Genomic DNA, 13,963 nt, shown 5'->3' with positions numbered 1-13,963 from the left:
ACTTATGCACATTAGCTAAGTGTGTAGTCCACTTAACCAATACTTGGGTAACAGGTTTGTTGTATTCTAAGCAATATACATAGTGTTTCACATTCTCAGTTTTTACTGATTTTAAAGCCATTCAGTGTTTTACTGATTTACACCCGTTTTTCAGTTCAAATCCCTATTAACCGGCATAAGCGGGGAATGGCCTATTCCCGACTTGTGCCAGTTAACAGGGATTTGAACTGAAAAATGGGTGCTACTGGTAAGCTAAAAGTGCCACTGTGCCGATTGACCTGAGGCACAGGTTTCTAGCCAAATGTGGGTGGGGGTGGTGGCTGTATGTGGGGTGGAAGGTGGCGGGGGCTGGGGTGACTGGAGCCGCTGCCTAGGGATGTGGGGCTCCTGGCTCAGGTTGGGAGGTGCCAAGGCCAGGTCCCATCCCCACCCCCCATCTGGCCGCATGTCGTTTTTCCACCCCCCATCCCCCACAAATGCCAGGGCAGTCTGGCAGCAGGCTGCTGCAGCAGGGGGGAGGGGCGTGAATGTAGCCAGGGAAGAAAGGTAAGGTGCAGCACCATGTGCTTCATGCCAGTGATCCAGGGGCATGCACCCTCTGGGAAAAGCCTGACACAGGCTTCCCAGTCCACAGCTCTTCCAGGGGATGCATAGCAGCAAGAGCTGTGCCCCACACCCCATGCCTCTCACCCACTGACAACTCCTCCTTCTTTGCTCCCTGCTGCAGTCCCAGGAGCAGCCAGCAGGCTGCAGCTTGCCATGCCCCTTCTCTAGTCCCAGCCTTCCTCCCTCCCTCCCTGATGATTTTTTTTTTTTTTTTTTTCCCCCAAACTGATCTTTTTCCTTTTTTATCCTGATTTCATCATGGTTTTCATGTTTCATAGACATTAGGGCTGAAAGGGACTTGATGATCTTCAAGGTTGCTTCTAGCCCTAATGTCTATGAAATCTATAAAGATAAACCCTGAAATTCACAGATTTTGTTTTTTAAATAAAAACTGAGAATGCAGAACACTAAATATGCAACATACTGGGGGGTTATTGTGGTATGCTCTTAACCATATAACTGACATCTTTCAGCTCCTCTGTCTACCTCCTGATGTAACTGTACTCTGATTAACTTGGGGGAAATGGGAACAGAGTCCAAGGGCTGCAGTGAAAAGTCTTGAAAGTGGCAGGAGCTAGTTGGCTTCAGGGCTGCTGTCCCCCTTCTCTCAAAACTGCTCCTAGAAGCCTTAGAACTAATGCCTAGCCTTGGGAAAAAGAGTGGAACTGATCAGTAGACAATGCTGTGTGCTTAATGAACATTGCTGATACTAAGTTTGGATGTTACTTGGAGTGTACCCTGGTAATGTGTCACCTTCTTCCAGTCCTGAGGCTACGTACTTAAATGGTGTATGTTGCAGTGCCACAAGCAAGGGGGGGAGCCTGTCTTATGTACAACTTAATGTTTCATGCGCTGATTCTGCTACCATTATGCTGAATAGCACTATCCTTCTCTCATGCTCTTTGCACTGAGAAGTGTGAATTTAAAAATGCACAAAGTTTTGCACAACTATAGCCTAAGCCCCTTGTGAGGGAAGGGTCCTGCTTTTGATGCTTTCTTTCTCCAACCTGTCTGCCTCCTGCAGAAGCTTTCCAAAGGAGAGAACCAACAGGGGTGGCAGGTTAGGGTGTGCTGAGATTTTGTTCTGCATGGTTACAGTCTTTGGCAGCGGTGTCCCCAGTCACATCAGCCAAGCAGTCGCTGCTGGTGCATGGGGTATCTGGTGCCAATTGTCTCTAAATGAACACGCTGCCTTCACTCACACAAAGCTTGTAGAAATGGGGAAGGCAGCCCTATGCCAATTGCCCTGTGTAAATACCTAGACACAGACCTTGGGGATCCATTAGGATGGACATCACTGTGGGGCAGGGTCCGTCTCTGGTTACTTTACAGTGGTGATTGCTTAAATGGGTGCAAAATGGGAATATGGGTGGCACTTGGGAAAAGTCTGGCTCCCACAGCCCCCTCTGTCTTTGTAGCTAATTGCACTTTGACACCCCCACTCTGTATTTCCATGTATTTCTCCAGCATAGTAGCTCTGTGGACTCCCCAGGCCATGAGGTACAATCCTGTTGAGTGGTGCCTGGGTGGCTTAGAGTACTGCCCATGCTCTTGTCCTTGGTGTCTGGGGCTATCATGCAGAAGCTGTAGGTGTCCCTCTGCAGAGGGCTCCTGTCTGCCCACTTGGAAGGTCAGAGGACAAGCATGATGCATGTTTCCAGAACCTATAGGCAGGAGTGTGAGCATGGTGTGAGGTTCTGCTTGGCATGGAGCATGGTGCAGTACCTGTCCTAATTGCTGTGGGTTTGAGAGGCTGATGGAGATGACAAACACCCATGCAAACCAAGGATGTTGTTCCCCAAGGCTGTCAGGAATCTGGACACTTTTTTTTTTTTTTTTTTTTCCCAGCGTGGCCTTGTGGGCATGTGCAGGAATGAAACTGGACATGTAAATGTGCCACTTCTTTTCTTTGGGATCAAGGCTATATGTGCTTACCGCCTTGCCCCTCCTGAGAGCAAGAACCCTAAGCAGGAGACCTTGTCCTTGACCCCAGGAGTAAAGAAATGCTCAGAGCCTTCTGCTTCCCCTACTGCATGGCAGAATCATGGCTCTGTAGCAAAACTCAGTTTTTTTTCTTTTTTTAAAATTTATTTTAAAATGCATTTCCCTCCCCTTCTCCAACCATTTCTGACTTTTTTTCTCTCCCTCTCTCTTCCCTATAGATAAGTATAAGTAAGCTAAGATATAGGATAAGCTTTAACACTTTATTTTAGGTAGTAAGTTTTATTTTTATCTCTCTTCTTTGCAAATAAGTGCCCTGGTATTTTGATATAGATATCCACTGTTTTATAAGTGATGATTATTATGTTTGTATTAATTTTTTTTTTGCTTTTATATTGTGAGATTACTGTTTTAGGCCTATACATGTAAGTTAGGATAAGTCATGTCAAGCTTCCATCTTATCCCCATGCCCAGTTGTGTAACCTATGACTCATACCTACCCATCCCATGTAACTTGGTTCCTGAATGAATGGGGATGAATGAGGGTGCTCGAAAGACAATGGCAGTAGGTCTAAAAATGGCTCCCTCTGAATGACCAAACCATCAACACCAATACCTGGACCAAGGACCCAGCCCTTGGAACCACCCTCAGCATTCAAGAAACAAAAAATGAGGCAACCCACCATTGTGCCAAGCTGCACTTGCTTGGTAAGAACACTGGAGCCCTCTGGAACAGGACTGACATTGCCTGGACAGGCCCTCTCCATAGAAAATCGGGGTAGTCTGCCTCATAAAAACGGGTAGTGAAGACTGACTCCTTGGGATGCCCTCTTCATCTGGACCAGCACCACGCCACACCACCTATGGATAGGGACCACCTATCCCCCACAGAAGCCCTGCTGGACAAAGACCCCTTTTCAGCCTGGATAGGTAGCTATCACCCCCACTCCCTCTTCAGCCAAGGGCTTGGACTCTGTTTCTCTTCCCTACCTGGACTCCAACCCTTCCACTGAGTCTCTTTCTCCTGCTGCTATTGTGAGTGCTTGTGTGTGTGGGAACCAATAACTTCATGGGACTGCGTAGTGTGTTGTCTGTCTGTTTTATTAAACCTGTTATTTTTGAAACCCCAATTTTTGATTTTTGTCTGTTTTCCTGACTGTTTCCTCCTTGCTACCACTTGTCTGCCTCGGTTTCCAGCTCCAATCTACCTTAAGTAACCCCAAGCCTCAGTTCCTCAGCCAGCTTCTCTGTAGTCCACCGGTTCTAATCCCAGTTCTGGCAGCTTTCACTCCCTACACTTCAATTTTTTTTCTTTTAGTAATGGGACAAATGGCGAGGAGGATTTTGGGTTAGTGGCACCACAATTGCTTGTTACAGCATTGTTAACACTGACTGGTTACATGGCAAAACCACAGGCTCCTCGATGCACAAACTGAGTAAGAGGCACTCTGTGATTGAAATAGCTGTGAAGAGACATGAGGGGGAAATGGGAACACTATCCCTAAAAGAGGTGAGGAGATCTTGAGTGACTCATCCAAGGTTATGCAGGGAACAAGCAGCAAAGCTGGGAGCTGAGGCCGGATCTGTTAACTGCCAGGCAACTCTGCATCCATCAGAGAGAGAAGGTGTGAGGGATGCAGAGCTAACCCTAGAGATGTGTGGGACCCCAGCATATCAGCAGCGCATCCAAATGGGGTGGTGCTATCACTTTAGCTATCCTAGTTTGGTTAAAGCAGTAACGCATCTCTGGACAGACAAGTTTTGAAGGGAGAGAGCTGTTACTTGAGGTTATACTCCAAGATTTCTTTGAATGCTATGGTATGTGGGTGCCTTCCTGCTCCCCACAATGCTGGAGTGTCATGGATCTGGGCACAATTCAAGGCCTTGGTCATGGCCTGAAGGTTCCTTGTGCTTTCTCATAACTGCTGTGCCCAGTTTCAGCCTACAGGTGGTCTGGATGGGGTCATGGATCTTCTCTTACCCTAGTCTTACCTTGAGATTGGCCCTGTCACCCTCCATGTACTTTCCTCAGTTGGAGGGATGCCCTTTGTGGTGCTGATACTGTTCCTGCCTTTGCAGGCTGTCTGGCTGTGGCGCTCCAGAAGCAGGGTTGTGGGGGGACAGGTGAGAGCAACTTGTGACAGATATCATGGGGATTGAGGCACACATTTCACTTGCTTTGGTCTCTGGTTTGGTAGTACAATAGGAAGTGGATTAACAAGACGATGCCTTGAGCGGCCATAGACATGTGTCTGCTCTTGGCAGCTTTGAGCCTTCTGAGGCCCTATTAAGACTCTGGGTCTGATTTGGTCTCGCGCTTGTTATCCTGAATGAATGCAGCATCTATGGGAAATGTGGTTTTTCAGGGGCTGGCCTCAGATCCCAGAATGCCAGGATCAGGCCAAGACACAGGTGTGTGACTCTGTACCTGAGAGGCCACAACTTGGACTGTGGCTCCTGAGAGGTACTTCAAGGTAGTGCTAAGTATCACAAGGCAGTCACAGTCTGAAAAGTGCAACCTCTGATCTGAGTAGGAGTCCCCTTGGCTATATTTCTCTGGAGGATGGACTTGCTTGTGTGCTGGTGATATGAAAACTAGTAGGTTCATATTCATACGCTGAGTGTCTGAACTATCCGGCACTGAAGCATGCACATGCACCCAACACAAGTTGGACCAAGAATACTTGTTTCCGGGATCGTTCATCCACCTTGCCTCTTCTGGGTATTCAGGTGCGGAGGGGTCCAAGTATGTGTGGCTGCCACTGAATCATGCTCTGAAATCAGCACAATCATATTCTGAAATCTGAGCTTCTAATGCGCCAAAAAATTATCTTGATCCTTCATGATGTTCAAGGAAATGGGCGCTGCCACTTACCAGGGCTTTGGCTATAAAACCATAGGTCCAGTTTTTTGCAGTGTATGTGGGGCCCTGAATCCTGTGAGGGCTTGCTGCCTGTGAAGAGCAGAATCACAGGGCTTTCAGTGTCCTCTTCCACAGTACCCTGTCAAGGTGATGGAGGTATATGGAAGAAAGGTTTGGGCTAGGTGGTCTGAGTGCTGGTTTCATTTAGTATGCCCGAGTCACGCCTGTCAACATGTTGGGGTGGTGAAAGTAGTTTCTTAGTGAAAGGCTTGGTGAACCTGGGTCTCTCACTGGAAACCAAGAGATCATATGCTATATCTCTGAGGGGTTTTTTATGGATGGGAGAGGGAGACTTAATTTTGCTTTAAGATTGTCTGTCTGGGAAGGGGGAACAAACTTTTTTTTTTTTTTTTTAATGCTTTATGTACCAAGACTTATTCAATCCTCTCTCTCCTTGCTGACTTCTCAGATTGGTGGCAGGATACTATGGGATGGATGAGGAAGAGGAAAACAAATATGTGTCCCAGCTGAAGGAGGTCTATAACAGCTGTGATACCACTGGGACCGGCTACCTGGACAAGGAGGAGCTGACGGAGCTATGCCACAAGCTTCATCTGGAGAGGCAGCTGCCAATACTTCTGCAAACCCTGCTGGGGAGTGATCACTTGGCCCGGGTGAGCAGCTGTGCCTGCAGGGATCAATATCAGTTTTAGGACAGTGCAAAAGTGCTACCCCAAGGTAGCTGGAGATCACCAGTTGGATCCTCAGTGGAGCTGTGCTGACTTGCACTCGCTGTGGGTCTGGCCCCATGATTCTCTAACTGCTGAAGAGTATTTGGTAGTGAAGTTTAGGAAACCTTCTGCAGCCTGCAACACATGTGAGCAGTATGTCTAGGCTGACCACGTGTCACTCACTTGCTGTTTCCAAGCACCAGGCTCGGTCAGGCCCTGGCTGGTTTGAGGGATCTACACCAATGCAGCACCCTAATCTTTGTGCCTTGGGGACTGCAAGCACCTAGCCCAGGAAAGTGTTAAAGAGAAGGATTCCTGCTGAGCACTCGCCTGTGCCGTGTTGCTTGGCTACCTGGGATGGGGGTGTGGAACTCGGCCAGCTCCAGCAGGTTCTGCTACTGGGGTTTTTTTGACACCCAACCCCAGTGTTTTGAATGTTTGCATCTCTGAGTGTGGACAGTTTGATTCCACAGGACCCCCACCTCTTTCCCCCCACCTCCCCAGAGACAGGAGCTTTCTGCCCTTTACTTTGGAACTTAACTGAATCTCTGCCTGTCTCCTTGCCCCCCCACCCCTCACCTCCCTGGTGAGCTATTGCATCTGGGATCTGTTTAGCCCAGGACTTTTTTTGTCTGGTGGGGAGAGGAAGGAGAGCCTGGGCTCCCTCCCCCCCGCCCCCCCCCCCCCCCCCCCCCCCCCACACACACACATAGACTTCCCCCTTTAGGCTCTGTATAGGACTTGCACTTGGGAAACTCTGTTGAATTGGAACTTGATGGCTTAGGGGAAGTGAAGATTCCAGCCTTTCTGAAAATTATCCTTCTTTCCTGTTGTGTCTCCTGGATGCTTCTGTCAGCTGTATAAACATCCCGTCCTGTCCTGCTCTGGAGCCCCACAGAGCTCTTGGCCTTCAAGCTGTCTTGTGATAGTGAGCTCTGCTGGCCAAGTGCCCCATGGGGACCTTTTTCTACCAATGCAGTGCCTAAGTATGATTCTCCTGCAGCCTGCTCAAGTCCCTGAAGAGCCCTTAACACTTATACCAGTCCACTCGCCTCTTAAAGTTGAGAGCAAGTTGCAAAAAGCAGCAAAGACAAGAGACCCTGTGTTTGTTAATGGTTTTTTTTAAGGACTTGGAGCAGGGTGAAATGGAATCATCCTTAAGTGCCTACATCCACTTATGCACCTCATGTGTGGAATTAGATGTGCTCCTGTGTGGAAAAAAGAGTTGACTCTTTCTTTCTCCTTTAAATCTAGTGCCTCTTTTTTTTTTTTTGCTGCTTGTCCCCTGGTTTCTGGTCTCTGAGTAAGGGTCAGATTTTAGAAGGGGAAAGATGGGATTGGGCTTCAGGGTTTCAGCCAGTCTCTAATCTGGGACTTCGGTTTCATCCTTGTGGAAGCAGAATATCTTGCACTGGCCTGCTGTAGGGGTCCTAAACCTTTCTGGGAGTCTGGCACTTTCTGCTGTAGAATGCAGGAGTAGGCAAGATGGACTTTCCCAGTCTGTCCACTCTGGGTTTCCCACCCTTCTGTGCACATCTCCTTGTTGCCCTTGGCCCATAGTACCCCAGCAGTTTCAGGCACTTCAGTTTGGATCCACTGCTGTTTTTCCTGTTGGGGTTGGGCTCTGGGTGTTGTTGTGGTAGGGCACTGGGGCTTGCAGTGTTTCACCAATGCAATGCTTGATCTGAGCCTTCAAGAGGCTGAGAAGCAATGTAGACCTTAACCAGGTCCAGAACATTGCACAGGCTTATTCATAACACCCAGTTTACACCCAACAGAGCAGACCTGAACTGAAACTTTGCTTAAACCTATTAATGATTGAATAAAACCAGATGCTTTAAACTGAAACAAGAGAGTCTACCCAGGGATTTGGGCTTGCACCAAATGTAACTAAACCAATGCAAATACCCCCTACCCTGGGGATCTTCAAGAGGAGGTTGGATGGGCATCGGGCTGGGGTCATCTGGACCCAGCACTCTTTCCTGTCTATGCAGGGGGTCAGACTCAATGATCTATTGAGGTCCCTTCTGACCCTAACATCTATGAATCTATGTGGGGGTGGATAGGTCTTCTAAGCTTGTCCCTTGCCCCATGGCAGGGGTTTTCCTGCAAGAGCACCTGGCTCTATGATGTACTGAGGAGAGAACTTCAGAATCCTATAATAATCTCATAAGAATTTAAACCACTGGTTCACAGCAGATGTGAAATCATTCCCTTGGGCTTGCTCCAAAACCCACTGCAGTTAGTAATGCTCCTCAACTTCAGCTTTGAATTGAGCCCTGTAGTGTCTTGTTAGCTCAATTAGGGATGTACAAAAGTTGGAACTTGGAGATGGAGACAGAACAAACAGATCTGTATGCACTGGTGTGAAAGGAAGAATCTTCCCCAACATGCACTTCTGCCAATGGTCATAAGCCTGCTCTGCTTTTGTCACCATGACCCCAGTGCACCATGAGGATAAACAAGTCTATCCCTGCATTGCAAGGCATGTGGTTCCTGCTGCCCATCGAGAACTCTGCACCGCAGCTGCATCCAGAGGCACTGGGACTTCACTGAATCAAAAGTCTGGCTCCCTCAGACACCTGGCAATGCTCCCTGTGTCCTCTGGGGCTCCTGCCAGGAGATGCACATTGCTTCCCCAGGCAAAGGCCAGGCACAAGGAAGTGTGTGAGCTGAAGTGGGGAGAGGAGGTGCCAGGAGGGATGAGTGGGGGAGGCTGGAAAGAGGGGTGCAGACTGAAACCTTAGGAGTCAGGAATGTCCTTGGAAAAGGCTGGAGAAAGAGGAGGCAACCAGAACGTGTTTGGCCATAAAGCTTTTGGCTGCTAATTTCCTTAGCATGTTCCATATTTTTGAGAGGGGGGGAAGGACTGACTCAAAAGATTGGTGGATTTTGTATGGGTGGATCAATGCAAAACAAACACAGCCTCAGACAGAGGGCTGTTTCCAAAGGGAAATGTTTTGGGTGTTGTCTGGGGTGGACATATACCTGGTCAATTATGATGTTTGTTTTTGTAACATTTCCTTAAAATTGTTTGTATACAAAAAAATTTTTTTTCACACAATCTGCTCAAAATTCTTCTCCCTTTCGGTGTTTGTGGCAATGGAGTGCATTTCAAATGAGAAGAAACTACCACAGACCAGTGTTTAAATGCTGCCTTGAAAAACGACTGTATAGCTGTTTTCTTTGGCATACAATTCAAGGCACAGCCTGTCCCTTCACAGTGAAAGAAGGCTACCCGAAGAGATAAATAGTCATTTTTCTGCACTGCTTCCTAGATCTTTTTTCAAATGCAGTCTTAACTGCACCATTAACACCTCCATTTTGTACAGAAGGGAAAGGCTCAGAAGCCTCACCCTAGGCCAGGGGCGGGCACCCCCTGGCTTGCATACTAGAGCATGGCACGCAAGGCCAGTTTTCTCGGCAAGCCCTGCTGTGAGCTGGCCAGGCTCCCTGGCAGGCAGCAGATGCCTGGAACCCAAGCCAGATATGGCAGGGAGGCTACAGCCAGAGCACCAGGGCTGGAGCCCTGGCCCAGCTCCATGACCAGCAGTGGCTGCATGTGTGCCTCGAAGTGCACAGCAGGGAAGGGGCCTGGGACAAGGCAACTCTGCCCCCTTCCCTACCATGCTCCCTGAGGTGTGCAGGCAGCCGGGCTGGGACTCTGAATCCTGATATGGCCACTTGCAGGCTTGCGGCTGCCTGCTGTCAGCAGTCCGGGCTCCGTGGTGCGTAGCAAAGGCCTGCCCAGAGCCTAGGCCGCTTGCAGCAGGGAGCCACAAGGCTACAAGTGGCTGCACCGGGGTCTGGAGCTCCGGCACAGCTTGTTTCTGGAAGCAGCTGCACACAAACCTTCGGGAAGTTGGCAGAGCTACACTGCCACAACAAGGATAGGGCCCCTCCTGGCTCCCTTGCTGTCTGGCTTGGCACTCCAACATCTTCTAATTCCAGGTTGTGTTGTATATTGGCATACAGCTCAAACATTGTGGCCCCTGCCCTGGGTGCTGTTCTGATCCTGTCAAAGTTGCTGGGTGGCATGCAATAATATGTGTGTACATGCACATGCACTCACTGCATTTTGTGTAGTTCTGGGTAGGCTATAGCAGTTTCTCCAGCCCATGTTCAAAAGACAGTTGGGTAACACAGTGACAGTGGAACAAAATTCTGGGAGAAATCTGGATCTAAATGGACCCCAGGCCCAAACTCCTCATGACCAGCGTGGGGTCAGAGTTGTGTTTTGCAGGGCTTTGTACAAGCTTTGTTTTGGTTTTACAGGATTTGTGTTCCCTGAGTTTATCTTATTTCTAGTAAGCCTGAAGGTCAGGTTACAAATTTCCTTGTGGTTTCAGTCCAGAATCATAAATCAATTGAATGCTATTTTAAATAGGCCAAAGGACTTCAGGAGCCTTTTGGTACATTTGGGGCAAACTTTCAATGTATTTAAAAACTTGCAGCTCTGAACTCTCCTCAGTGGTTGGACAGTGAAAATTCTCCTGTTTTCCAGATGATCTCTCAAATTATTGTAAAGAGAAGAGTTAATTTCAGTTTTGGCTAATATTCCACTCCCTGAAAATACAGAATGCTAGTGACTTCATTTAATGGTTGAGAAGACTGTGGGAGGAAAGGAAATAACTGGATAGATAATTAAATGATGAAACCGCAACCAAATTTTTTTTTATGTGATTACAAAACTTTTAGTTACATTCTGTTCCTTGCTGGTGAGTTCAAGGAAACATGCTTATCTGCAGAAAAGGCTGGAGACAGACTCATAGTGGTGGTATTTCATTAGACTGGAATTTATAGCTGGCCTCTCAATTCACTTGCTCTCTGCATGTAAAAGACTCTTCTGTCTCCATTGCACTGTTTGAGCATTTGAACTCTGTCCACTTGCTGGAGGGAGATCAAGGGAGAGCCCAGGCATGTCCTCATGTTAATAAGATGCCCCTTTTCTTTAAAAAAAAACACCAACAAAAACAAAAAAAACACCAACAAAAAACAACAACAAAAAAACTGTGAAGATGTAGCTAACCTGACAATTCTGGGGGGGGGGAGGGCTAGAGAGAGCTGAATCTTTAGTTCTGCATCCCAGCAACTAGCTGTACTCCTGTCATTTGCATTTCATTGCAGTTGGATGTGTTCATTCAGTGCTGCTGCAAAACCATCAGTAGTAGGATCATGTTAATATTAACATCAGTCACTATTAGCTTAAGAGACCAGCAGTAATGGTCTGTGTACATGCTTCCAGAAGTTTGTCTCTAAGGTGGTGACAGTAGGGATCCCTATGGGGGACTCTGAAAGCAGTAGAATAGTTGGGTTTGGGTAGCTTGAGGCCAGACAGACAGGTCCTAGGCAGTACAACATTAGTGTTTTAGCATCAGACTTTTTCAAAAGCTCCCAATACACCAATAGCTGGACAACTGAGGTGTTTTCTCCACTCTGTGCCCCCCCAGCCCGCCCTCATGCATGTGTGCACACAGAGACATGCATAGGTACACACAAGTTCTCCGTCTGTGGATTCCAGTGGCTTCTCCACAGCCTCCCCTCAGAAAAATGGCTCTGGGCTTGTAAGACTTCTAATTACACACTGGCAAAGCTCTCCTTCCAACAGTCTGAGTGGTTTCTCCTGTCCCCACCAGGTTAACTTTGAAGAGTTCAAAGAAGGCTTCGTGACAGTGCTGTCCTCCAATATTGACCTGGGCATCTCCGATGAAGAGAGTAGCTACTTGGAACCAGGTGAGCAGGCAGATGGACACCAAGGTGGGACTCTCTTGCCAGCCATTCAGGTTTGCTTCCTGCATCTGCCACTGGGCCCGATCCTAGGTGCATGGGAGAGTATATCTCTATGAACTGGCAAAGTGGACTAAACAGTTAGCTCAGTCATTAAGGCATTAGCCTGAAGCATGAGAGACCCTGTTAGATTTTTCTGCTGTCACAGGCTCCTTGTGTGGCCTTAGGCCAGTCACTGATCCTCTCCTTGTCTCGGCTTCTGCCTGAAAACTGGGGAGACTGGCATGGACCTTCCTTGCAAGGGGGAGCTGTGAGAACAAAGACATTAAAGGCTAGAGTACTGGAGAGCTGCATTTGTTTTCCAGGTCTACTCCAGTCTTCCTAGCTTGACCCTGGGCAGATGGCTCCATTTATGCAGTGCCTCACTCTCCCTTGGGTTAAATGTCAGTGGTCCTTCCCGGTCTCAAGGATTGTATCAGTCCTTTGAGCACTAGAGAATTTCTAAACACTAGTGGAGTCTAGAAAATGACATTGTGTCATAGTCATATAGACAGATGTATACTTTCTGTCTGCTTTTGGTGGTCATACCAGATAGAGGCTTATGAATTTGTTTCCTGCTTGCAAAATAATGACCCCACTCCTCTAGCTCAGGCACTGGACTCCTGCCTTCAGAAGCCAGAAATCCTATGATCAGTGCCCATAGACAACTTGACTCATGCAACTGTTGCACGAAGGTTGTGGCTACTGTTGCACTTTAATGAAAACTGACCAAGGGAAAATATTTCTCTCTACTGGCATAAGTAAGAATCTTAACTGGGGGTGGGAGGAGGGGTCCCTCTTTAGAGTTGTGGTTGACTGTCCTTCATAGAAAGCTATTTTTTTTTCCCCAAGAAAGCCAGGGGGTAATGCTGTAGTTCCACAATGAAAGAGGAGGAGCACTGCTTTTTTTTTTTTTTTTTTTCCCCTGCATATTTCCTGCTGGTGGTGTTTCCTTTAGCCTAAGCTTCAAGATCTCATTAACGAAGAAGAAATGGAATTTTAAAGGGGCTTTGTCTAGACATTTGCCTGTCCCAGACTTGGATTTATTTTTCCCCTCCTAGCTATCCCAGATGAAATCAAGCCTAAGTACGTGAATGGAGCCAAGTGGTATGGCCGTCGGACAAGGCCAGAGCTCCAGGACACCGAGATGGAAACCACCAAGTATTTACAGGAGCCACAAGTCAAAGCTAATGGGAAAAGTCAGCTGAGACGTTCTGCATCTCTGGAGAGTGTGGAGGTAGGGGTGACTCATTCCCTGGCTATTCTCAATTAGCTGCTCAGACTCTGCTGAACCTCCTTGCTTTACTGAAATCCATGCTTTAACAAAAGGCCCCATTCAGGGTCTGACCAATTCAGCAGGGGCTGCTGATGGAGGTCTTTGAGGAGTTTGATCTGTTTTGGGTTAGCAAGAATTGCTAGTGCTGAGTGCTGGAATGTTGGAAGCTGCTTCTAGGCAAAGAGTTCATGTAGGTGCCACTTGGTCACCGGAGCAGACCCCACTGGAGTGGAAAGGAGGGGTTGTGCTTGCCCCTAACAGCTTCCAGCATAACAGAAATACCCAGACTGTTAGTTGGCTCAGACTAGAAGATGTTTTTCCTGTAACACAGCTTATTCAAAAGAAGGCAATTACGTTGGATGTCAAAATATTACCCTGAGGCATGCAGCATTTCTGAGTGGAAGTTTTTATGAGGAGAAGTTAGGGGTCATTTCTGGCTCCCTCAGTGTTCCTGAGCCAAGGCCCGTTGAAGGTAACAAGCATTGGAGTGGGGTTCTAGAGACCTGGGCTCTGCTTCTGGCTCAGGTAAATTTTACATGACTTCTTCTCCCCATGTCTATTTCCCCTGTGACTTCTTGCCAGTCTTTGTCCTTTTAGATTGTAAGCTCTTTGGGGCATGGACTCTTCATGATGTTCGTGCTGCAATGGTGTTTGCATCTCAGTGGGATCCTGCCAGACTAAATTGGTTTCTCTCCACCTGAGGTTGAAAGCACAGGTTGGTGTTGCTTATGCTACCTCCAGAGAAGAGCCGAGAAGCCAAACCAACTAACTATATTTAGA

At 47.8% G+C, this 13,963-nt stretch overlaps 1 protein-coding gene across 4 annotated transcripts in view; it reads left to right on the top strand.

The window, feature by feature from the left end:
• Window positions 1-13,963, top strand: part of NINL (ninein like) — a 60,595-nt gene that overhangs the window by 9,277 nt on the left and 37,355 nt on the right. For all 4 annotated transcript variants that reach the window (XM_090052561.1, XM_090052578.1, XM_090052570.1 and 1 more), the window contains exons 2-4: window positions 5,880-6,084; window positions 11,778-11,874; window positions 12,969-13,144. In XM_090052561.1, coding sequence (XP_089908687.1) covers window positions 5,902-6,084; window positions 11,778-11,874; window positions 12,969-13,144 — 456 coding nt within the window. In that variant the 5' untranslated portion in view covers window positions 5,880-5,901. The remainder of the gene's footprint in view (window positions 1-5,879; window positions 6,085-11,777; window positions 11,875-12,968; window positions 13,145-13,963) is intronic.

This window comes from Crocodylus siamensis, chromosome 1 (genome assembly GCF_052110815.1).
Source record: "Crocodylus siamensis isolate JL-2025a chromosome 1, ASM5211081v1, whole genome shotgun sequence".
NCBI lineage: Eukaryota > Metazoa > Chordata > Crocodylia > Crocodylidae > Crocodylus > Crocodylus siamensis.
This window is presented reverse-complemented; position numbering and strand designations above follow the sequence as displayed.